The sequence below is a fragment of the Syzygium oleosum genome, unplaced genomic scaffold (assembly GCF_021117445.2).
Source record: "Syzygium oleosum isolate NSW1041296 unplaced genomic scaffold, Sole_v2.1 Sole_v2.49, whole genome shotgun sequence".
Lineage (NCBI taxonomy): Eukaryota > Viridiplantae > Streptophyta > Magnoliopsida > Myrtales > Myrtaceae > Syzygium > Syzygium oleosum.
The window spans coordinates 1,916,706-1,942,909 of NW_026607533.1; the positions used below are offsets into that span (position 1 = coordinate 1,916,706).

The following is a 26,204-nucleotide window of genomic DNA, read 5'->3' on the forward strand; positions in this document are numbered from 1 at the left end:
CCACCAACAGTCAGGACATTTTGTTTCTTTCTCAAGAATTCACAGGCAATTCACCATGCAATAGAAGACAAGTTCCACCGTTGGACCGACAGCAGCTGATTGCAACAGCTCGATGGATGGTTGCCGAGGCAAAGATGCTCGCCGAAATTGCTTGAAGATTCGATAGCCACCGGACCCTGAAAGATAACGCAGCAAGGAACAAACAACAGCGACAATCTCAATGACCTTTGCCAATCAGCCTTGGGTTGTAAACATGTTCGTTAAAACCAGAAGTGCTACGCCACTATGAAGGGTGAATAAGGTATTGGATGCCAACTTATCCAAAAAGTTGAATGGACCTTGAAAAGGTGCTGTAGGAGTTTGTGCTATAGAACAAATCATGGAAAGATGAACAGCTTAGTAGAAAGAATTTGTGCCGATCGTACATTTGCTGCTCTCAATGATGGTCTTTGACATACGGAGTTGTAAAAGCACGTGCAAACAATGCAGATGTTCCTCGAATTATGGAAAATACTATCGGCATCAGAATGAAAAGGAGTGAAAACAAAATACAGAAAAAATGCAAGATATCTCCTCAAAACAGTTTGAGAAATCTCACAGAAACTATTTGAGTTAATATCAAGAAAAACCCCAAACTGATACACCGATAATAAATTTACCCCACATTAATTTTTTTATCATAAAAAATCCCAAACTAGTATACCTGTAGTAGATTTATCCTAAACTAATTTTTTGACCACCTAAAACCTCAAACTAGTATATTTGTATGAAAATTAACCCTCCGTTAAATTGGATTAATATTACGAAAATTGCAAAATTATACACCTATGATAGACGGAAGGTAAAATCTCAAACTGGTACAATTGGCATGTGTTATCCAACTAACAAAGAGTAAAATTGTCACAGGTATACTAGTTTAGGATTTTTCGTAATCAAAAAATTAGTTTTTGGTAAATTTATCATAAGTAACCAGTTTGGAGTTTTTCGTAGTATTAATCCATTTTTTAGTAACGCAGACTAAAAGTCATCATGAGAACTGGACCACATCACTTAATGAATAGTTCTCATAACTCATTTGACCTCTCAATTTTCAGTCCACAAAAGTAAATTAAAAGTGAAAAAAATAGCACCCATAAGACAGCTATAGAAATTAATTAATTAATGATCCTCGTGAACAAAACCTTCTTTCCTACATGTAAATATCTATAAATATATATGTTATATGTATAAGAGATCATATATCATAGGTGTACATCAATAAATTTATAGATAAATTGATAACTTGAAAAAAAATAGTAGATATTACCCTACACAATTTCTTAATCCTTAATTTATTATAACTAGAAGCATTATACGTCAAAACTATAAAAGAGAAAAACAGCTAAAACTATTAATTGGTGAGTTTAGATTTATTGACCAACACATCATTGTTGCATCCGAATTAATAAGTAAGGCACACCGATGCCGATATATTCTCCAGGAAACATTATATTAAATTAAATGAGACGATTCAATTTTCTTTTTGAATTAATGTAAAGGTACGTGTCTAACTAATGTTAAGCAAAGTGAAAGGGAATGGAACTTTGTGATGATGCAATTTAATTGCAAAACTCCATTGTGCCAAACTTTGCGATTATTTATAGATGTCATTGAGTAGCCAATCACAAAGTATTTTGGATTACTAAAATTGCAGGCATCACTAATTTTTACTGTTGGCAAGTAGGCTAGTCAAATCGAAAGGGCAGCAACTAATGTAATTGTTAGACATATATTTTGGATATTATATGATTCTGTATATTTTGTTACTTTAGATAGTCGTAGTATAAATCTTATAAACATGCTCATATACTCTTCACTTATTATTGAACAGAATATTATATTTTTCCATCATCTCAGCTCTCAACCATAACTAAGAAGGAGCTAAAGGTACGGACATCCGTACATAATTAGCGAGAAGATAATAGATTTGAGGAGGGATCAGACGCCATTTTTCTGGAACCTGTACGCTAAATCATCTATTCAAGTGGTGGCGGAGGTTGTTGTCACGAGTGCCCCGGAGGGATGTCTCTGCACGCCCCACAGTCCCATTCGCAATCTCCCTCCTCGCTATTATAAGACACACCAAAATAAATATGCCCGTGAAGCCACCAATAAGAGGATTTCTGCACCAAAGCGGAAAATACAACAAAATGAAGGTATATAAGATAATGAAGAGGGCGAAGGATCCATAGACCAAGACAACAGTCGCAAGCCCAGTGAGTTTGGTTACGGTCACGAAGACGCCTGCCATGAATGCCAGAGGCATTGCGGCAAGAGTTACCAACAATGGGACATTTGATAGGTCAAGGGCAATTCCCACCACGTAAGGATCGTTAATATGTGTCCAGAGGAGGATCACGATTGTCATGATCGAGCTATACATGGCCATGGAGTTGCTAATCACAAAGACATTGTACATAGCTTTGTGGAGCAATACGGGGATTCCAGCATCTGGGTCAGAACCATTATATCCTCCGAGAACGGAAAAACCAGAAGTGAAAGTGACAGAGGCCATAAGCGCCGTCACGACCATGCGAGCATTCGCTTTTTCCTTAGATCTATCCGGTTGATGCGGTTCCGATCATTTCCGTGGTCTCCGACCAGTTAGCTTGCAGATAGCTAATTCTCCACTTCTCGGTGTTCCAGCAGATACCAAAACGGTCCGCGTAAATCTCTGCAAGTAGTGAGTCAAAGAATAAACAAATAAATGAAGACATTTTGGTTTTGGCAACTAAATTACAGAACTGGGTGAGAGCACACTAATTGACATGCCTCCCTAATTTTATGTTCTAGTTCGATCTCTGATTGGTATAACAATTTGCGATGTATGATTACCCATGAGAAAAGTGTAAGGTCGTACCTTCGGGAATGGAGCACCAATTGTTTTAGTGTCCTGCTCTACCACGTCGAGAGCCATCGTGTTATTATGATTGACCAGCCTGTTATCAACTCTTCTGTCTCGTGCAAGACGCACGATCGAAGGTTGGCAGTGCAATGCAGCCAGATGCAAAGGTGTATTCCCATCGAAATCTCTTGCACTTATGAGGTGACCGAATTTGGGACTTTTCAGTATGTATTTGACGGCTGTAATGCTTCTGTACCTCGCGGACACGTGAAGAATGTTTTGTCCCAGCCTAGATGGAAACTCTGCAGGGTCTAGCCATTGCCGAAGTAGCTCCTTGACGATCCTGACGTGATCCATCATGCAGGCAATATGGATAGGAAGATAGCCCATGCTGTCTTGCTCCTAGGCACTTGTTGGAAACTTCTCGATCAAGAACTCGACACCATCGAGATAATCCTCGTACGCTGCGAGATGGAGTGGAGTGCCATGTCCCGCATCTCTTAATTGAAATAGCCACGGCTTTTTTCCTCACATCTTGGTCAGCATTTCTAAACATGCTGCAAGAAGTTAATCATCGGGATGAACACGATGTCTGTAATTCTTCAATAGGGGTTGATCCTATTCAAGACAATCCAAAGTATCGGGAGTTGACTCACAATTTTGCCCCATAGGATAGCAAGCTATCATACCAAATGTACACGTGCCTCATTAAACTAGGGCTCGTGACACTTGATTTTTCCACCAACCAAAATGAAGAACACAAGAGAGTGACCAAGAAGATAAAAGAATAAGCGAGAGCACAAAAGTAGGGTTTACCCTTTTCCCTGCATATAAAGGCAACATGAGCAGGTGACATGCCGAAAACCATTCGACTCTCTGATCTTCTTTGGTCTTCGCCATCGTTTGGCGCTTCCAACAAGAGCTCGAGAACCTTCAAGTCCCCTGTTTCGACTGCTAGGCACCACGGAGACTTGCTTTCCTTATTCTGACGATATAGCAGATTGGGGTCTTTACTCACCAGCGGACTTATCAACTTGTGATGGCGTTTCCTCACGACCTGGTGCGGAGCAGAGTTGCCGCAGCGGTCAGTGCATCTTGGCTTCCCTTGAGGAAGGAGAAGCTCCACCGCAACAGCTTTCCCGGCTCTGGCCGCAATGTGCAGCGGCGTCTCTCCTCTGGAGTTCTTACAGGAGAACAAGTGCTAAGGGACGAAATCAATGACCGCTTTGACATTATCATCACTCTCTGTATTCCCTTCATGTCAGATTAATTTGAGCGCAAAAGATCGAGAATTTTGAAATGCATGGTCACACACCCTTTTTAACAGGATAATGCTAAGCTAACGGCTCCGTCATTTTTTTCCCAATAACGGAGCATTCTTGACCACTCAAATTTCATGGAAACCGGACCACTTTCTTCACCGGTTTTCAAAAAAAAAAATTAAAATATTCACTGGCTATATATTTTTTAATATACCTGCCGCAGCGTGAAGCAGTGTATTCTTGGAGGGGCTGCGTAGCCCGAGAAGGACGGGCAATGGCACTCTTTCCTTGGCACAATGATCCTCCAGGGCTTTGATGAACTTGTCGACGTCCCCTTCCTTCGCGAGCGAGAATAGCAGGGGATCCATAATCTTGTCGGGTTGTGCAGGATCGTGCTGTCGCCGGCTCGGATCGGCCTCCATTAACGCTCCCAGTTTCTGCCTTCTCCGCTCCCAAATCTCCTGGTCACTCACAGAGGGATTAATGTGAATCTGTGTATAGATGACCATGTCTGTGACTTCGAATGAATTGCCCTGGCGTCCTAGGATTCAAATTTAGCATATTTATAGCGACTAGCGACCCAGTCGAGTTCAACCCACATTCTACCTTCGTGTTAAGTTCGGTTTTCTCTTCTTTATGGATGGATACACAACTGATGGTCCCGCCATGTCCTTCACCGGCTTTGGGTCCACTTTCTGCCACATGTATTTCCTTAGGAGGGTCAGTAATAAGAAAGTAAAAAAAAAATTAAAGAAATATTTTGTCCCCTAGAAGTGATCGAATATCGTAAAAGAAATTTGGGACAAAAACGCGATTAACATGATGAACTATTACATCCGTGTTGGTCACCATCCAATTCAGAATAAGGTTCACTTGTCCGTTTTCTCGGCAAAGTTTCCAATATATTTTCAAAATTGAAAAAAAAATTGTCATTGTATGTGTCAATATTTGTATATTTCGAACGGTTTTAGATATTCCACACTGAATAAAAATCAAATTGCAAAGCAATAAGTTGAAAAAAGTAAACAGACCAGAGTTTTTTCACCGGAACAATCAATTCCCTCATAAAACTCTTAAAAAGAAAAAGCTTAAAGCAGGGGTCCGTTCATTATTGCTTCTTTTGTCTTTTTAACGTTTACGTGGTGCATCGTCCCTTCAGCCCCTATGTGGGCAAAAATCGTTACATAGCTGTAGTATGGACTTGTTTGTTAGAATTACGTTTTTGTGAAAAAATAAAATTTTACTTTTCCTTAAAAATTTAATACAGTAGAAAAAAATACCAAAAATACATACGAACCTACGTCTCCACCTTCGCATGTCGCGAAAGTTTCCAGTGTTTTGAAAAACATATGAAAAATACGTGCATCACAACATTCAAATTAAGCAAAAAGAAAATGCTTATTTAGACACATCCTAAATCTGAACCACTAGAAGTAGTAGATTCCTTATAATACGCATCGAATCTTACGGTTCTAATTTATTTTAATGGATGTATTAGGTTGACTGAACAATTTCTCAGGGGTCACACCTAAATATCTACTCCCAAAGATGGTTGTTAATGTAGTTGTAGAAAGGGGGCGTTATAATAGCATTTAAGAGAAGTTGAAACAAGTTCTTATGGGCATGGTTCATACTTCATACCGTATCTTTCACTTTCAGCGGTATCATATTTCTGTCTTTTTAAGTGGAGCTCGCATCTCTTTTCTTTATAAGATTGTCCGAGGTGATGCAATTCGATGCTGGTCTCGACTAATGAATCACTCTACAATTTTCTCTGTGCTCCAACGTGGGACTTGAGGTGTTATAGGATTTCTAGTTTAAAGTAATTATGACGTGTTCGATACGAAAGATAGATCCCTTACTTAGAGCGGTTATGGCATGTTTGGAACGAAAAAATCAGTCCATTATCCTTTGGTCTTGTCACTTGCATCATCATCGCCTTCCCGCAAAGCAAGGCAGATATGGAGGTAATGTAAAAGAGACAGAGAGGGTGGGAGGATGAGCAAAAAGCAGATGGGTCAGTCCTCGTCAAGCCACAGTGGCAGCTTTAGTTCAATAGTTAATGTCTCGTAAAGAACTTACGTTGAATGAAAGCTATCATAAGCAAAGCCCAAGGCAGGTCCTTCCTTGCTTTGGCTTTGCAACATTTTCCGAAAGCCAATTTCAAGGATTAATGAATTTTTTCAGTTGCTTTTCTTGCCCTCAGAACTTACTAAAATTTCGCTTTTACCCTCAAATGCCTCCTGAGTACTGCAAACTCAGACGGTCGCACGCGACCTCAGACCAATGGCCTCAGGTCTGGTCGGTGACGTCGCTGTGAACACCCGAGTGGCCATCGACTTAGCTGCCGAAGTTGCCGAGGGTCGCACAAGATCTGGCTGCCGAAGGTCAACCGGCGGAGATGTTGAGAGAGAGAGAGAGTATGAGGCTCTCTCAATCTCCTCGTCGGCAACGTGGTCGTGCCAGGAGGCCCCTACGAATACACCGGAGAAGGTTACTTTGTGTAGCTGCTGATGAGGTGCGAGAGTGACCGATTATTTTGAGCTGCTCATGGGTCTTTGTAAATACAGCTTCCTTTTCAAATTATCCAACCTCTTTTTGCATACACACGTACCCACGATATTCACGGATTATAGTTTCATGTTGGACACATGCGTTATAATAATATAGCAATTATAATGTTCAACTTACACGTTCATTCATTAGATGAATGATATTATGTTCGGTATTAATTTTGTAACTGAATTTTTCCACACGTCAATAATCCAACGGCAAGTCAGCGGTGAAACTAATAATATTTTGGGCCGTTTGTTTGAAGGAAAACTATATCCGGGAATTTGTTTTCCGACTTTCCGGTGTTTGGATGACGAAAACTAATTGATCTACTGAAAGCGTTTTCCATGAGCTAGAAACAACGAACTTATCGGAAAAAACAATTTCCCCTTATAACAAGAAGGAAATCATTTTTCCTAAACCATCAAACAAATGAAAACTCACGATTTTTTTATGATAAAATTTTCGGTAAAAAAAACGCACCCTTTATTAATAATTATTTACCAAGATATGGGTTCATGGTCTTTGACTTTAACATGGTGCGTCATGCATCATGTGAGTTTAGGTGCGTTTGGTTTAGTATTTTGAAAGCCCCTTAAAGAAAATTTGGGGTGTTTGGCAACAATTCACAAGGGGTTTTGTGGTGAAACTTAGCCTTGAGCTTTCTACATTTTCGAAAGTCTATCTCAAGAGATTTGAATGACTTTTTTTCTTCCCATCTTGCCCTCACTAGATTTCTCATATTCCCCTTTTACCGTCATTAAGGACAGATTGTGGCTAGTTGCTGGCAAGCCCAGGCATTGCATGGGGTCGCATGTCAACAACGGTGGCTGGGGTTCGCGCGACACTGTGGCAGCACCTGGGCTTGCCGGCAACCCCAGCAGCCCTCACCTCGGTTGCGCAACCCACATCGAGGTCACCTTAGGTCGTGCAACCTCAGCCGACGACCGTCAGTACCAGATCTAACTTGTCGACAACTTGAGCCCTTCGCCGAATCGGAGAAGGGTTTGATTTTTTAAATTAAAAAAATAGAAACATTGCAACCAAAGCCCTTTGCAAAAAGAATCCCCGCCAAATACTACTTGACTCAAAGTTGGTTTGTAAAAAAGTTTTTACCAAACATAATTTGCATTTCCCCAAAGGGCTTTAGCCTTTCAGCATTTGCATTTTCCCAAAAAAACCATTTCCAATGTCAAACCAAACGCAGCCTCTATCCAATTAATTTGGCCATGCCCGAAAGAAGGGAGTCGAATTCAGCAAGTTCTATTTCAAGTATTAAATTTTTATAACACCACTGCTGTTGTGTTATAATTATCGTCAAAAGTCATGGCACCCGATTAAGATACTACTTATTAAGGAAGGTTACTAAGGTGTCATTCATCTTTGTCGTCCTCATACATCAAGTCATTGGCATAATTATTTAAAAAATCTTAAACTTATGATACAACGGTTCGGTCAATCCTAAATTTTTTCATTTGGCCAATTTAGTCCTAAATATTTTGACGATAAGGGAGCTGCTGAATGAGCCGGCCTCTTCAAGCACGAGCTTGCACTGGTCTCCTTCCTTTATCTTGATGGGCCGAGGAATTAGACTTAACAGGCTTGAATTGGGCCAAAAGGTCCAATTGGGTTTTACCGTTAAAAGCCAATTGGGCCAAAAGGTCCAATTGGGTTTTACCGTTAAAAGCCAATTGGGCCGTTGGCATCAATTGGCCCCTCAAGTCTCCGTCATTCGAAATTTTGGTCGTCGGGCCAAGATCTTGAAACTACAATGTTCCTAATCTAAATATGCATAAGAAACTTGGTGAAAAAAAAATGAATGTACGATGATGAAATGACGACGCCTTCGATTAGGGTCAAGATCCAACGTGGTTGGCGAATTCCATCCCCAAGATAGTTGACGGACTCGAAAGCCAACTCCGGTGTCAACAAAAAGAAATACAAAGGTGGCTGATTTTTTGCTAATGCCATTCTATGGGAAAATTATCAAAAAAGTTTTGAAATTATTGTGTAGATGTCAATTCAATCCTAAATTTTCTGAAAATTTGTCAATTTAGTCATTCCAGCCAAATTTGATCAGAAATCGATGACATGGACGCTAGCCGTCTTACGTAGCACTATCGACACTGACGTGGATAATCTTTGCAATCTTTTAGAAAAATTTCTGAATTAAAATTTTTTCTAATGCAATAGGAATTAAAAAAGCAGCTTATTTCATGCTAATGCCATTCTCAGTATGTCCGACTATCGAGTCGCGTATGCTCTCCTCACCGGTGCCTTCTATAGTGGACCAGCACATGCCAAAAGCCTGTACCTTGCTGCTCTCAAAGTCTCACAAAATAATCTCACACTAACTATATTAATCCGAAAATAACTTCAGCCCAAATAAAATTTGTGAAAGCTCGTGTATTTTATTCAGATGAATCACAACCGTACAAGATAAAGTAAAGACAAGTTGATAATGCAAAAGTGATTGAGATGATAACAATGCGATTTCTTTAATCTCCGTCCTATAATTTCTAATTAGATTAATAAATACTCAAATATTGAGGTGCCATTTGGTTACATTTATAAACACTACAGCCTCAAGAGAAGCAATCTCAATTCAACATAGTTCCACCATCGTTTTAATAGCCTCAAAAACGAACAAAAATTTCGAAAACACTAAAAGCCCTTATGACATCATATGACATCATATGATAGGTGATCACTGTTAGAATATTTAAATAATAAATCACGCCTTAATCTAACAGTTCAAGATTTTAGAACAGTTGATTGTGATTCCACCAAATCTCACATGATATCAGAGCACAAATAAATATGTCCAAGCTTAGTATCAAGCAAAAAGACTAGACTAAGCATAAAGGGGAGTATTAGAATATTTAAATAATAAATCGTACCTTCATATAATAGTTTAAGTTTTTAAAACAGCTGATTGTGGTCCTACCAAATCTCACAATCACTACGAGTAGTAATGATGACCTACACAGCTGCTATTGAATGCCTAATTTCGTCCCTCGCGCCAAAAGCTCTCGTTAATTTTTGGGGTCAAGAGGAGGAGGATGAACGGCATTCAGACGCGACTGACTATTAAGAAAAGACACATGATCCCATGGTTGGTTCCTACTGTACAAAAAGAGAGAAAGGAACCCTTCGAATAACGTGAGCGACCTTGTTTATTATGTTAGAGATTTAATATGTCCCGGACAAAAAACATGAGTTTGAAAAGGTGCGTCACCCACTAGCCCGATCCACGCAAGCAAAGCCAATTCAATTCGCTCCTCTCGTCGCCTCAGCAAAAAATGCATGTTCACAAGTTTGTTATAAGGATCCCTTGTTTTTCTCTCCTTTGCCGATTTACTGAGTCCGCAAAGACCCTCTTCTTCTTCATCTCCATTTGATCTTCTCTTCTTTCTTGCTTGTGCAACTATCTGCTCCTTATAGGTTATTATGGACAAGAAGGTTCTTGATTACACGTTGGTCCCCTTGGGCTTGTTCATAATGATGGCCTACCATGCATGGCTCCTCCATCGGATCGTGAAGCACCCCACCAAGACCGTCATCGGCGTGACCGCCATTAATCGGCGATTCTGGGTTCAAGCTATGATGGAGGTAATGTGGTTTGTCTCCCTCCTCTCTTTTGTCTCCCCGGAAATGCTTCTTGACCTTTCTTCTTTTTCGTGGCGTCCGACTTGTGTTGCAGGATGTCTCCAAGACCGGCGTTCTCGCGGTCCAAACGCTGAGGAACAACATAATGGCCTCGACTCTGTTGGCCTCGACGGCAATCACCCTCAGCTCCCTCATCGCCATCCTCATGACCAGCGGGAACGGCAACCAATCCTCGCTCTTCATCTTCGGAGATCGGAGCAAGTTTGGTTTCTCCGTGAAGTTCTTCGCCATCCTCGTGTGCTTCTTGGTGGCTTTCCTCCTGAACGTTCAGTCCGTAAGGTACTACAGCCACACAAGCATCCTAATCAACGTGCCGTACAGGAAGATATCGCAGCACCAGCACCACCACCGGGCGATGGTGGAGTATGTGGCCACGACGGTGAACCGGGGGAGCTATTTCTGGTCGCTGGGGTTGCGGGCGTTCTACTTCTCTTTCCCTCTTTTTCTGTGGATTTTCGGTCCAATCCCCATGTTTTTGAGCTGTTTCGTGCTGGTTTGCATGCTGTATTTCTTGGATGTCACGTTTGAGTTTGGGTGGGCTGTGGGGGCTTCTGATGATGATGAGAGGAAAGATGAGGAACTGGGAAGTGCAATGATGACGAGTATCGGTGGATTAAACAGCTGATCTCCAACTTTACCTGAGCTTCACAATATAATTTCTTTCATAAGTTTTGCAATCTACTAAGATATTAAAATACTAAATTGTTTCTTTATCGAATATGTATTAAAATATTCCTTGAACGTGGTTTGTTTAATAAGTAATTGCCATATATTAAGCTATCTACCATTCAATTAGACAACCTAGAAAATCCCGATTCCTCCAAGAGTGAGCATCTCTTGCATCGGCAAGTCATCCATCTTTATGCAGATTTGACACCCCAACAAGACATCAACAAATGATGGATCAGAAGTAGTGAGTAGAGATCAGGAGAACAGGAGCGCTACATCCTTTGAAAAGTAAAGACAAAGCAGAAAATTGTATCAAAACCTCAAACTTTGAAACATTAAAGTCAGCAATTTCGATCATCTCTTGCAAGCATCGTGGTATAGCCAAAATGCCAAAACTCACAGCTTAGTGCACAAGACATGCTAGGAGGAAACACTCAAAACTGAGTCCATCCATTGAGACATGATGTGACGAAGCATCTTCCGCCCTGTCTTCATGTGGAGAGTGGCATGTGCGCGCGAATGCGTGAATCTTATTTTGGTCAGAGAGAGTGTGGTGTACATGTCTACTCCATATTGTGGGCATATTTACTATAGAAGGTAAAGAAAGAAACTATGCTCGCAGTCTCTTAAGCACAACCTCCTGCTCCAGGAAGGCAGATGCATGTTAAGGTTTTATTTTGAGAGGAGCTCTAACAAGCCTTGAAGTGTATAGGATAGGAGTGCAAAGATGCAGCAGGTTAAAAACCTTGTGTTTTACCTTAAAGAGGAGTAATCACCTGTAAGAGTGCAGGCGAATGCAAAAGCTTCTTCTTTTGTCTACCATGGTTCCGAAAGCAAGGGGAACGATAGATGTGCTATCTAGGAAATTCCTATCAACAAGAAACCGGGAAAATTTGGTGATTGGTCCAACACCAGAATAGGTTCAAGGACCTAGATGCCCATCTAAAAAGTAATGGATTAGACCCAGATTGCCTGAAAATTCGCCAATGCACAACTGAACGACTTGTTGCAGTTAATCAAATTTTATTTAGTTGGACCGATTCAAAACGATGCAACTTATCTCAAGAGAAGCCTCTTCTGCAAAGACTTGGGGATGTCGTCTCCTGGTTGATTCAACCAAATCTTGACACTGCAAGTTGCCCTGATACGAACTGAAATGGTCCAAAACCTCCTGCAAAATGGGTGTTGTAACAGTATTAGAATATAGTCAAGATGTCTATAAACGATTACGGAGTGATAATGAATTTAATGTTTTCAGATATAACATAATTGTGAGCAGACAGATCTACAAGAGTGCTCAAAGCTTATAGCTGTTCTTTCAAGACATAAAATCCAAAGAGAAACAGCAGTTCACCTATTAAAAGCCTGAAGCATCCACTCTTGTGAACTGACAACCACTTTTCCTTCATAAATAGATAAGACATTGAATGGAAGCCGGAGATGCTCAACAAGCATTGAGTCACAACCATATAACCTTCGGACCCACGGAACATGTGCAGTGAGACTCCCATGACTCTTCACTACGTTAAAGCTCCAGTTGACCCCAGTCCTCAAACATATCTTTAATTCGCTGCTAAGATTCCCCATCTTCCAATTCATCATTAATAAAGAGGAAATTTTCTCCGGTTACAGTGGAAATCTGGCAACAGTATAGTGTAACGATGTGAGACTAGAGCGCTCGTTCGAACCTTTCAGCCTTTTCCATCGCATTCTTCAACTTATGGCTTTGATATCTTTGTTCTACATCCTGCCATTCACAATGAATGACATGACAATGGGAATCTGCATAAAACAAGTTGCTCATGCATTAGATAATCTTTTTAAGTGCATGCTGAATAAAGAAGGGACACATACAGATATCGAAGAGACAATTAGATAGAGAAACTGTGGCAACAGGATTTATTCACATTTCATGAAGATTAGAAAAAGTTCCTCAGAATTTCAACTGTTAACGAATAGCCCATAAGTCAAAAATGTTAGCTCTCTTTCTCAAAACTTTCAAGAGATCATTTTCATCCACCTTTTTCCTATGCACCGATTGATATCTTGGGGGCACTGGAATCCATTCCAGATTACTCGGCAGCATAGCAAGTCTAGACCACAACAGGAGACCATGGGCCTGAATTTAACATCATGTCTGAAAGTCGTTCAATTTTAATTTCAACTTCATATTGCCAGCTTGAACAACGATCTCTTTCTTAGAGCAGTCCACTTTCAGAACCGTTGCTTTCCTCCCAAGGGATGGAACATGTATCATTGCACCAACTACTGGAAGCTCAGATTTTTTCTCTGCATCATAAATGGGAAAAGACTGTTTAAGTAGATGGATTTTTTCCATTTCAACAAGACTAGAAATAGGACTCTTGCTAAAAGAGAGTCCTCACCATATTCCTTCCATGACAATTACTTATGTTTCTAAATAAAATGAATATGGCAGAGTTTCTTAAGCAGTACCTAAAGATGATTGCTTGAGAGGTTCAGACGGGATTGTACTTTTCCTTTGCACAAGATCTTTGCTGTCTTCATCTATACTATGTTGGCGCTTGGCAGCCAATGACTTCGGGCTTGTTTTTACTCCAATTGGCTGGAAGCGCTGCACTTGGGATGCACGAAACTCCCGCACTCTCTTATGGAGAATTGAGCGTGCCACTGCAGCAGCCTCTGATATTTCTCTAAACATCTTATTCTTTTGAGCAATACGTTGTTCCTCAATCCTCCTCCGCGCGGCCAACAATTTTCTGTGAAGGTCCCTCGCGAGCCTAGAATAAAAACAGTAAGAAGCTAGATGCAGCTACATATAATACAAGTTTCATTTCACATGATGCCTTGCTAGCAGAAAGAACCACTTCTTATAAAGGAAATGGTTTTTTCATAAATTTATACACTTATTGTAAGATGAAATTCATTGGCCACTTTCAGAGTGCACTGACTCGAGTATGTCAAACAGGAGAAACCTAAGTAGAGGGTAATCGGATACACTTTCATAAAGACTCTAACTTACCCTTTAATGAACCTATAAGTTTAATAATATTGGGTATTTACACAAGCAAGAGTAGCATTCATTCATGTAGGAGTATGAAACAAATGCAAAGGATACCTACAGAAATAATGGATAGATGCTCCCTCTGAACTCAGATAAAGGGGAAGATATAGTTCCAATCAGTACTTCTATGATTCAGCAGTTACTAGTTATTTAAGACTCAGCCAAAAACAAAAAGGGCAGTCATTGCTTATTAAAGAGGCCAATTCCAATAAGCCAATGATTCTCACATTAGGTAAGATTGTGAATCACGTTGCAGCTCACGGAATTCCTGCTTGTATTTTTCCATATCAGTAATGAGCTGCAAGCGCATACAAAGATGTCATCAGTAATGGCTCCTCAACAGCCACCACAAGAAAAGGGAACAAAACCAATCTCCATAAATGCAAGTGGATATAAAAATAGTCAGCTGAAATTGCGGATTGTGCTCCTGTTAGTGCAAACTTCCAAAATCTTCACTTGCAGTAGGCACATGATGTAAAAAAGCCTCACGTAGACCCCAATCCATGGACTGAGATTATAAAAATGCATATCCATGTTCTTATAGTATTGGTATAAACCACAATGGAGTGTCAAGCAGAAAAAACTGAACCCACAGGCTACAGAAAAAGGCGTGCCAAATGTATGATATGTTACAGCACATACACCTTTCATAGGAGTTGCTATCTTATTATCAAGATATTGTTGACGACCAGAACAGTTCTAAGCTAACACTAGTTACCTCATTTATCTCCGCACTTGCTGAACCATACAGTTCACGAGCATCATTGACAATTGTGCCAGGCAGTCCCAATCTTTCAGCTATACTGATGGCATTCGAACGCCCTATAAGATAAAACTCATGTCAAGTTATATCCAATTTCGACAGATACAAAACAGCAAATGATAGCATGAGCTATTATTAGATCTAGTGCAACAACTGCAGGACATAACAAAGGCAGTCATCTAATGAAGAATGAAAAACCTGGAATTCCCCAGAGAATCTTGTAAGTAGGCTTTAAATTTACTTCATCAAACTCCATACAAGCATTTTCGAAGCTAGCAGCGCTGCCAATCATTGAGAATATGTAAGAGCCCAGGAGCACCAAGGGAGCAGCAAATCTTGTAGTTTGTGGCAAATGTCAAAAGCAGATGTGTCCTATATGACTTCAACTAGATTAAACAAGCTAAACCACTGCCACCAGCGACAGATCTAGAATTATAAACCGTGGGGGTCCAAGTTTGATGTGAAAATTTTGTTTTTCAATAACTGCATAATCCAATATAAAATATTGATAAACGTGGGGTGGAAAGCCAAGGGGAATTACCCCTACATACCGATCAAGCACAAGGAAAGGAAAAGTTTGAAGGATGAATATGTATCTGCAATGGACCTTAAAATATTCAAGTTAGGAAACTACCTGTATTTCAGGGTTTTCAGTTCACCATGATGGGTTGTAGCTATTGTCAAAAGAGCACCATTGGCAAAAGATTCCAGCAGTGACATTCCCAGAGCTGCTCCTTCTAGAGGATTTGTTCCCGCACCAACCTATCATTGTTATCACATACCAATAGATTATTTCATATCAATATTACCTAGGTAAGCACAAGAAGAGCTGTAATTGCATAACAGGTCACTCAAAGGAATCACGTCAGACAATTTTGAAGAGGCAAAAGAAAGACCGGCAATAACATACTTCATCTAGTAGCACTAACGACTGTTTTGTTGATTTTGATTGAATGTCCTGCAAATATATCATATAAGAAAATATCAACTAAAAAAAATGATTAGTGCCATGATTATGAGATGGCATGATAACAAGAAAACACCATACATCTTAGTGATCAAGATAATCACAAACCTATGTCCTTTAAACGTAATTTCAGTTCCTAAAACCTCAAATCATATTTTCTAGCCTTCTATTGATTCTTCTTCGAGTGTCTACCATTTTTGCTAGTTATTCTAGAATTTTCCAATTTTTAGAGAGAAAATGTTAAATATGAGTCTATACAACTCCCAGGGTTATAAACTAATCCAAGGAGCCCTAAAAGGGATATATCCAAGAAGGCTATGCTCACACTGATTTGTTTCAAGTGTCCAGAGAAGGTAGATAAAGATTGGGACAAAGACTGTTCATCACCAATATCAGCAAAGACAGAATCAAACCAAGGGATCCGTACAGATTCAGCTGCCAAGATGTATAGGCCTGCAATAACAACCTATTTAGAGGAAAAAACTGAATGTTGCTATCTTTAAAGATAGAGAGTAGAGAAAACAACTAGGACATAGATAAACTTTGTCCCTGGTGAGATACTTTAAACATTACAGAATATACATGTACTCCAGATTGTCTACAGTTACTATGAAAAAGTGTGTTTTAATTGGAATGCTGTTAATAGATAGATCTGGATTGGAATTGCAGACATTTATACCTGGAGAGACAGAAATAGCGGAAAAATGAATTTACAACTGCAACAAATAAGAAAATTGCGACAGGAAACCCATTGGCCTGTCTCAGAAAAGGCACCACAAAGGAAAGCCAATTATTAAACCTGATTTTGCCATCAGAGCTGCCAAGCCAATTGTTTTAAGGCATACAGTTTTCCCACCAGTATTAGGGCCAGTAATGACCAAAACCTTAGTCTCCCTGGAAATGAAAAAATCAACTGCGACTGGCTTAGCTTGTTCGATGGCTGCAACCTGAATTAACAGCAAATGTGTCAAAATAAAGAATTAAGTACTATGCTCAAATTGCTTTGAAACTCACCCGCTCTTTCAGGGCTACAATATCAATCTCTGACTCTCCTTTAATTGACATTCCTGCTGCCATTTTCCTCCTTCCTATTTCCTGAGCCATCATATTATGCAGTAAGCACCAACCCCTATGTAGCATCTAGATGTTCAATGAGCACGTGCAAGAGCAGATGATACAACAAGAAGTTTAAAGAGAGTTATCATAAGCAGAAAAATAATGAGAACGTTTACAAGCCATTCCATGACTCACTGCAGCAGCACTGCTGAGATCCTTTCGGGCCTTGCGCAGATTTAGTCTATGCTGCTGGACCAACAAGGGATGATAAGCTTTAGGCAAAAACAACATCCATTCCATGGAGTTTGATGATTTTGAAATTTTGTGCTCTGACAAGGATGTTTCAGCGTCGAGCAATCTACTCTTCTCCTCTTGTAGAAGCAGATCAGGACATGTGCCCCCATATGAAAGACTATAAGTAGCTCGAGCATTTATCTGCATATTAGCACCCAAACAATAAAAAGAGCACCTCCAATTATTATATATAGCTCAATCTACAATGCTATCACCACAAGCGGTTTTGCAGTTTTATGACCGATTTTCATAAGAATTATCAACAGTAGCTTTTCGAACACAAGGTTTGTTGGAATTTCCCCAACAGAAGAGATTTTTGCCTCAAGTCTGCCTATGAGATTGTAGCTAATAGATATCCTGAGGATCATGCAAGGACTGTTCTTGGATATGGAAAATTAATACAACCCTAGAATTAAGCAATTCATTTGGCAAAGTCTCCATAATAGCGTAGCTCTAAATGAAGTCCTTGTGAATTGAGGTATAAATTCCCAGAACTTTGTTCAGTATGCGGGCAAGCCCTGAATCTGCAGATCATTTGTTTTTATTTGGCCCTGTGGCTAGAGAGTTTTAAGGGGCCTGGCTATTCCTAATAGCCTGGCAGGGTCTTTCGTCAAAGATACCTGGGAGTGGATTGAAGACAATGTTAAAAGCAAGGTTTGGTATCAAAGACCCAAAATTCCATGGGGAATTGTTTTCCCAATGGATCTTTGGGTTCTTTGGCAAAATAGAAATAATTTTTGTGTAAGAATCAGCAAATTTGCCCGAACTGACTTCTTTTTGTTTGACTAAAGTTGGAGAATCTTGTGCTACCATGAAGAAAAATGGGTGTGGAAGGAGAAGATTAAGGCAGGGGACGAAACAAAGGAAACCTGAACAAGAGTGGGCTAAGGTTAATTCAAATGGAGCAATGTCTATGGAAAACGGAGAAGCAGGAGCAGGAGTTTTTTGAGAGATCACTGAGAAACTGGATAGCTGGCTTCTCACATAACATAGGAAGAAGAATGCTTTCATAGCTGAGATTTGGACGTTAAGAAACAGAATCAGACTTGCTATTACAAATAAAGTTACTCATTGGCATGTTGAATTGGATGCCTTAGCAGTAATTCATGTTCTTAAAAAAAAATCTCACAATATCTCATAGAACCTCTCCTTTTTTTAGTGCAGGAACTTGCTGGAAGGAGTGCAAGCATACCGAATTGACCATATATACAGAGAAGCAAACGGATGAGTGGACGCTCTGGTTAGGTTGGGAAAAGGAGCAATATATCGAGTTTATTATATCCACTAGTATTCCAGATTTTACTAAGGATACTTTATAAGGATGCACTTGACAGTAGTTCAACTAAGAATGATGTAACTTGATTGGTTTAATTTCTCAATGACGCTCTTTGTTTCACCACAAAAACATATTCGATTACTTGAAAGTTGTTGAAAAAGGTAATTCAAACTGTATGAGGTCTAATTTTCATTTCCTACAGACTTCACATAAAAAGGATAACACTCAGGAAACTTAGAAACTGTGCACACAAGACCACTCTGCAGAAGAAACCAGAGAGAGAGAGAGAGACTTTGGTAGCAGTAGGAACGTTACCATATCCAGTTGGATTATTCTGTTCAGCAAAATTTCAGTTTCATCAAGATCCATTTGCATCTGCTTGAGAAATGACAAGGTGAGAATATAAAAGTAAGAGGAAGCTGGTGACAAGAAGAAATATCAACTGGAAGATATGCAACCTTCTTTGTTAACATTAGAAGCACATCTTCCTCTGCCTTTGCCACCGATCCTCTTGCTCGTTGCAGCTCATCATTTAAAGGAACGGCAGCAAGTGGCTCTATAATATTTCCATTCCCTGAACCACTACATTATGACAGATCCAGGATAGAATAAATATCCTATTAAACGAAATAACCTTGTACCCAAGGAGTCCAAAAAAAAAACTCTTCATCCAAAGTTCACAACTATTTGCATCCAGTGAGAGCATTCATCATGCAAATTGTCCACCAGCCTGCCTTATAAAATGAAAGCCTTCTGGTTTGAGTTACCAAAGAAGGCAAATAATGTTTCTTTCTTGAGTAAAAGTTAACATTCGATGTAAATTGCAAATAACTTATCACCATTGTCATGCAAGCAAAACAATTATCAAATCCCCAAAGTACATACATGGTACTTCTTTCTTTTTAAGGATGCTCAAAATACAACCAAGCTCAATTAAAATATTAATATTACTTGTCCATAAACTAAATGTGCTCTATGCTTAAGACTGTAGACCAAAATTAATAGCAAAACTGTAGAGCAACGATCGACGCGACACATTACAATTCAACTATCTTATGGCACAAAGTAACAGAAAGTCTCAGCTCTGAGCTAAGATGAAATAAGCGAAGAGCTGTAGATAATTTGCCAGTGGACTAGCATACTTGTAGCTACTCAAAAGCTCTTTGAAATGCAAAAAGAAAAGGAAAGAAAAGAAAAAGGGAAGTATGTATAATTTTTTAGCACCTGGATATCAGTAGACCATTCAAATTTGTCAGCTTATCCATTCCGGACTTTATGCACCATCTTCCATTGACATTACTCACTTCCTAAAATAAGGAAAATATGAAAGTTAAAACAGACAAATAGAAAGATACAAAGTAAACACACATGTAGATCTGCAAGATTGGTGCACTCACTTGGAAGGATGACTCATTCCTATCATTCATCATTAATTTATCCATCAACTCATGTAGCTGAACAAAGAAAATGTAAACATAACTAGAATCAGTTTTTAGCATCAAATAAAGAGACAACTCAGTGTTTCAAAGGACCGAATAAGAGACTGGCTGAGAAGTGTGAAGAAGATCCACAAGTGGAAACTCTATTTGGACAGAGTACCTTGAATAAAGGTAGATGGCGAATGAGAACGGGCAATGCAAACTTTCATTCGCATATCAATAAAAATTGACGAAAAAGTTGGCGGTCAACTCACATAAGGAATTTCTGACCAAAAAAAAAAACTCACCTAAGGAAATGCTTCCTCTAAGTCAAAGGCAATTAAACCAATAACAATAATAAAGGAATTGTCTCACTGTTAAAAAAAAGGATGAATTTAAATGGTTTTGGCATCCCCTTGATGGCTCAGCCTCTTAAATGAATTATCTCACTATCCAAAAAAAACAAAAACAAACTAGGAAGTGTCGCATGGAGGCAATTGCCCCCCATTACGATAACACAGAAGATACAGATAAATATTGATGCAATAGGAATAAGATGTTTTGTGTCAAGTTTTCTGTAATCTGGTGCAGAAGATGCTGACATCTTCTGGTTGGCCTCAGCAATTACAGTTGATTAGCCACTCTGAGTGCATAAACATGTTCAAGCATCACAGTCTTTGAAACACCAAAGGGAAGCTTTTTAATTGCAGGTACAATAATCATTCAATGCATGGGACAAAAGTTCAAGGATGATTTTACCCTCTTTTCAAGCATCCGCACTTGTTCACGTGACCGTTTAAGCAAAGGACTCTGAAAAATAAAAATGAAAATGCTAAGATGAGCTACAGGAATGGGAAGGAGAGAGAATGGAGAATCACATCCAAGCCTACTAAAACAAAGCTGCCACATGACAACTGACTCTGAAATATTGGAGAACTTACAGCGGAGTCTTTAACAGAGCCATCTTCATCAAGGACTTGCTGTATCAACTTAATAAGAGCTCGATTTACTATGAATTCCAGAATCTGCAAGGTAACATCAAAACTGGAATAAGTCCATGATGATATTAGAAATCAATAAATGCAACTGCTTTATTCATCATATATACTTGAGTTCTGTAATGTTACCACTTCACTCAAAGGCATGAAGCGTCTATGCCAATCCGCATCTTCCTTGATTGCAGCTCGTAGATTCAGCTGTAGAGTATCAGCAAATTGCAATAGAGATGCAACCGCTATTGCTTCATGTCCGCTCATGGGTGAGTCCCTCCGAGCACGCTGAATTGCAGACTTGACCTTTGGGAAGATCAAGAGTAAGCAGTTAGTGACATGTCAAGTTCAGCATCTTGTTGAAACCTAAAACACGTAAAATGACCCCACATAACCAGGTGACATGTATCAGAGCTCAGTACCAACTTCACGAACAAAACTGAGCTAGAAGTGGAAAAAAAAAAAGAGAGAGCAAGAAAGATTTCTGGCCTGATTGAATTCCAACTGTAAGTACATATCGGAGATAATTGTTCGTTACTTAGGAGTTCCAAAATGCACATCTGAGATTCAGTAACAACTATGACCAAGCAACGCTTAAGAAATCTGATCTGGCTCTGAGAACCCAATGAGAAGTAATTATACACAGCATATGAGTTTCTAAACTCCATGTTGCTAGAAGAGGACAACATTAGCGTAAAGCACTGACCAGAGCAGCATCGATGCCACTGAAGTCCAAGCTGAACCCGCCAAGTCGGTGCATTTCCACGGCCGCATTGGTTTCGCTCAACAGCCTCATGCTCTCCTCGTACGTCTGATCCAGAGACCACAACCGAGCCTTCACAAACAACAACCAACGCCCACACAACAGCGACAGAATTTCAATTGAAGCCACAATCACAACCAAAATTCGACTTCAACAAATCACCAATCGCCTCCGTACATAGCTTAGCTACAAAAGTATCGAATTCGCACGTGAAAAATCAGAATCGCCTAACGGAAATACGCGAATCTGCCGATCAACCGAACTGACCTTAGCGGCTTCCCGGCCGAGCGAGGTGCCGGCGAACGAGGCGACGGAATCGCAGAGCTTGTCCCACTCCAGGACCCTGAGGCTCTGGAAGCGAGCGGAGGACGGCTCGCCGCCGCCGCCGCCGCCGGCGGAGGCGGTCCGGGAGGCGACGGAGCACCGACTGAGGAGAGCTCGGTTTCTGAAACAGACGGACCTCAAACTGACGGCGAGTAGCAAAGAAGAAGGACGAGAAGAAGGAGAAGGAGAAGGAGATGGAGGGAAGGCGACGGAGTGGAGGAAGAGCGTGCGAGACTCCATGGTTGCTGCTGTTCTTTCGAGCAGAGACCGTTCGTTTGAAAATGGCGGGGGCTTCTCTGGATGACGAGGAGTGCCAGAAAACACAGGCGAAAATGATAAAGAGCTTGCAATCGGGAACTACCGGTCCGATAAATTGAAACCGGAGATTCAGACCGGTCCGAGACTATTCTGGGCGGTCCGGTCTGATCCGGTTCTTGGCGGTTCCGGTTTTCTGCTGATGCACCCCTAACAGAGATGAGCGGTGCGTTGCGATGACGTGGGCTCCCTGACAAAAAAATATATATGTTGGGCTCCTGGTTTCTCTGGTAGGCCCAGGCCCAGGCCCAGGCCCAGCATTGGCCCAATATGTCATCAGCCCTGTTGGGGAAAAAATTGGAAACTGGCTGCAGTATCAAGATCAACAGCAATGCCTTGCTTGTTTTTATTTGGTACATTCAATTTTTCTTCTAACGAAGATTCCGTTTATTTCGCAAAAACATAAATGATTTAAAAATTATTTTCTCAGAAAACGATTGTGCGTATCGCTTGGAATAAATTAGCCAAGGAAAAATGTTTTCATTATAGACGACGATATATGTCTTAATATTTTCGTGGACGATGAAAAATAAAGCGATCATTTTTCGAGAAAATGTTTTTCAAATTATTCAATTTCCCGTGAAACAAAACGGAGCCCGAGTTAAACACTCGTGCAAAGAGGCCATGCACAGCTACGCTAAAGGAGGCATTGTATCTCCATGGTCAATTTGCTCCTTTTATCAATCACAGTATATGTTACTTTTCTGCTTGGTTTGATCGAAGGTGCACCAGCAATAACCAGACATAAAGAGTAAGCTCCCATTTGATATCGATAGAAATTGAAGTGCCCGATCAGTCCAATCCCTAAACTCCAAAATCGAGGTCATGGGATGGCAAATTGGGATCGACAACACATCGCCCCGCGAAATGTTTATTTTGTGTATGGACAATTCGAGGCGACATCGATGGTGATCTTGTAAAAAATTAGCGACGAGGCATGAGCTAGCATCGCTGTCGGCGTTGGCAAAAATTCGAAGCGTTCGATCAATCCAGGTCCTAAGTTCCGAATTAGGGTCATCGGGGGCAATTGGAATCAAACGATATGCATGCCAACATCGTGAATTGAATCGGATAAAATTATATACATATGACAAAGATCGTATAACATAAATTAAAACGAGAGATGTTGTTTTCTAGTGAAAGCACCGAGGCATGAAACAATCAGTCACTAGTTGCTCGTTGGCCAACCAATTGAGAATGTTTTTTTGGACAGTTGAGAACATAGGGATAATTGTCCAAAAAATCCTAAATCTATTGTATGATAGTCAATTCAGTTTTAAACTTTTCGATTGTGCCAATTTAGTCCTAAACATTTTGATAATTTGCCAATTTAATCATAAACCTTTCAATGCGTCGAGTTAGTCCTAAACCTTTTGAAAATCTACCATTTTAGTCCTAAACCTATTATTTAGATAATCGACCGGAAATGCTATATTGGCAAATGGTCAAAAAGTTTATGACTAAATCGGCACAATGAAAAAGTTTATGACTAAATTAACACAATTCAAAGGTTTAAGACTGAATTAGTATCGTACGATAAGTTTATGACTTTTTACACAATTTTTTCTTGCGAATATATATTGACAATTTTATTGTACATTGTTTGGAATTAGCGGCCTTTCATGCGTAATTCTCTTGCTTCCACATCACGAGAAAAAACGAGAAGTTAATTCATTATTGAGGAAAATAAATTTAATTGAAAGTTAATGACATATTCAATCCCCAAGTTGGATTTTCTTTTATACAAAAAGGTGACACGAAATCTCAATATCTCCATATATATCTACGCTCTTAGGTAAGATAAAACGAGCCTCCTACTTTTGAAAAATCACAATCATTAATCTATTCCCTAAATGTTGCGAATCGTATATAATATAGCCGAATTACAAATATCATGTCAACAGACCATTACGCTAATTCTAAATTTCAGTTTATCTCTCGCATTTTTCAATATAGAAATTTGGATATTTTCCATCTTATAATAACCTTTCTAAATCTTGAAACGAATTCTCTTATCATTTCCTTGTATCGATTATTTCTTTTTGGAGGTAACGACACAAATGGTATATAAACTTTGGCCAAATGTGGAAACATCGTTCCCGAACTTTTAATGTGCCATCTAGTCCCCAACGTTATCCTCCATCGGTTCAAGTTCACGAACAACATCGAACATCTCTATATAGTTCGGGAACTAAATTGAACATACATACATTGAACAAATTAAAAATTCAAGGATGACGTCGCACATCGGACTAAAATTCATGGATCATATTGAACAAAATTAAAAGTTCAGAAACGACATTACACATCGAATAAAAGTTTACGGATCATCCGTGTCGTTTTCGCAAGAATGAAGCGATTCTGTTAGATATATATTGTACAAACGGAATGCAACTATGCATCGCAGATGATGCATCACGATCCAATTCTAGTTCTGCCGCTTTGCACGAGCTCGGCCTCGCATTGTCGTCCATTTGGCACTCAATGGCTTGCGCTGCCCTGCCCTTTTTCCAACTTGTTAAGTATAAGAAGACAGGCGTACCCTTTTTTTTCTCACGAAACCCATCCGTTGACTTTTTTCCCCCTTTCGCCAAAAGAAGTTGTCAATTCGACCGAACGTCACTGGGGATGTTCGTCAACATCACGAAGTGGGAAAAGGCGTGGCCTCTCTGACGGCCGGTTGGATGAATTGGAATGGAGTTCGACAATCAAATCAAAGCCACGCTAGTTGATTTTTCAACGGAGATCTTGGAGATTCGCAAATCTAATCATTTTGTGCGCTTTCTACACTGTCGAAAATGGCGACATGATCGGCTCAAATGGACAACGAGTTCACTTTCGTGTGTTTTAACAACTCCGCTCTCCTGAAAATCTTACCTCTTTGCACCATGCTTTAATCTAACATGACACGGAACATGATTATGAGTTCGGATTTTTGCATTTGGATCATCGACTGTGCTCGCTTGATTGGCACGGCACTTGTGTTAAGGATCCATTTCTCGACTTTCGAATCAAGAGTCTCTCCCCACGCACATCTCTTCACATGGCTCAAGATGCACCATCAATCAAAAGCATGATTAGAATTACCATGACACTTGTTTGGACACATGTTGCTCTAAGCCCAATATTATAGCTCAATATTTCAAGCAGGGAAACGTTAAATTTGGTGCCGACTAACTGTAGTCGACCCTTTTTTGACCGAAAACAAAACCATAGTCGACCCTTCGACCAAAAAAAGAAAATCTATAGTCTACCCTAGTTATGCACTCATAAAATGAATTGATAACTCTAAAAAAAAACACAAAAAAGATATCATTGAACTTACAAGATTAGATTCAGTGGAAACATCACGGCTGTTCTTTCTTCTTTCCTTGTAATTTATTTATTTATTTCCTCCCTTCATATCACTTTCTCTCATACTCCACACCATAGCCGGCCGAGGACCAATAATTAAAAAAAAAAGATAGAAAAAAATTAAATAAAAATCCGAGGATTAAAATCCAATACGTAGATTCCAAATGCATCGCTGTCTCTCATTGTCTACAATTTTGTCGACCTTATCGTTACGAAGAATTTTACCCCCAAAATAAATAAATAAATGGAGAGAAAGGTCAATTTCGGTCTGTCTAAGAAAAGATTATTTTTGACGGAAACATTTAAACAAGTTCCTCGGGTGGGGCCCACGTGTTTGAATTTTTTAAGGGTATTTTTTTTTTTGGGTCGTATTTTTTTAATTTCTTAAGGTCAAGGTTAGGAGATTCTCCAATCCATTGCCAACTGGAAAAAGGTTTCCTTGACACGATGCGAGATTCTCAAGATTCACATAACCATGTGGTATAATGTCTCTTAGCATTCGTCTCCCCAATCGGCATGCGACACGTGTCTTGTTTTTTCCTTATTTAGGTCACGAAATATCGTGGCTAGAAAAAAGTTACAAGAAAAACCAACAAAAATCCAAC

The 26,204-nt window shown here is 39.8% G+C and overlaps 2 protein-coding genes and 1 pseudogene across 9 annotated transcripts in view; 1 reads left to right on the forward strand and 2 right to left on the reverse strand.

Moving 5' to 3' along the window:
• Positions 1–22,255, reverse strand: part of LOC115686074 (uncharacterized) — a 38,533-nt gene extending 16,278 nt beyond the window's left edge. Inside the window, exons 1-22 of one of the 8 annotated variants that reach the window (XM_056306976.1) lie at positions 21,874–22,255; positions 21,550–21,678; positions 20,982–21,149; positions 20,796–20,879; positions 20,614–20,664; positions 19,834–19,890; positions 19,661–19,743; positions 18,895–19,018; positions 18,752–18,811; positions 17,062–17,301; positions 16,825–16,905; positions 16,610–16,757; positions 16,136–16,263; positions 15,754–15,801; positions 15,478–15,605; positions 15,042–15,124; positions 14,799–14,902; positions 14,308–14,378; positions 13,492–13,796; positions 12,726–12,819; positions 11,814–12,208; positions 11,283–11,316 (exon numbers count right to left, since the gene is read on the reverse strand). In XM_056306976.1, the coding sequence (XP_056162951.1) occupies positions 12,094–12,208; positions 12,726–12,819; positions 13,492–13,796; positions 14,308–14,378; positions 14,799–14,902; positions 15,042–15,124; positions 15,478–15,605; positions 15,754–15,801; positions 16,136–16,263; positions 16,610–16,757; positions 16,825–16,905; positions 17,062–17,301; positions 18,752–18,811; positions 18,895–19,018; positions 19,661–19,743; positions 19,834–19,890; positions 20,614–20,664; positions 20,796–20,879; positions 20,982–21,149; positions 21,550–21,678; positions 21,874–22,170 (2,598 nt within the window). In that variant the 5' untranslated portion in view covers positions 22,171–22,255 and the 3' untranslated portion in view covers positions 11,283–11,316; positions 11,814–12,093. Of the gene's footprint in view, positions 1–11,282; positions 12,209–12,724; positions 12,820–13,057; positions 13,327–13,491; positions 13,797–14,307; positions 14,379–14,798; positions 14,903–15,041; positions 15,125–15,477; positions 15,606–15,753; positions 15,802–16,135; positions 16,264–16,609; positions 16,758–16,824; positions 16,906–17,061; positions 17,302–18,751; positions 18,812–18,894; positions 19,019–19,660; positions 19,744–19,833; positions 19,891–20,613; positions 20,665–20,795; positions 20,880–20,981; positions 21,150–21,549; positions 21,679–21,873 lie in introns of those variants that run through there. The other 7 variants (XM_056306975.1, XM_056306974.1, XM_056306973.1 and 4 more) reach the window with 7 other exon arrangements.
• Positions 2,012–4,655, reverse strand: LOC115686094 (protein ACCELERATED CELL DEATH 6-like; annotated as a pseudogene).
• On the forward strand, positions 9,998–11,148 carry LOC115686075 (uncharacterized). Its single transcript, XM_030611265.2, has 2 exons — positions 9,998–10,311; positions 10,403–11,148. Exons 1-2 carry the CDS (start codon positions 10,150–10,152, stop codon positions 10,991–10,993), a joined length of 753 nt encoding a protein of 250 aa, XP_030467125.1. The 5' UTR covers positions 9,998–10,149; the 3' UTR covers positions 10,994–11,148.
• Positions 22,256–26,204: the final 3,949 nt, after the last annotated feature.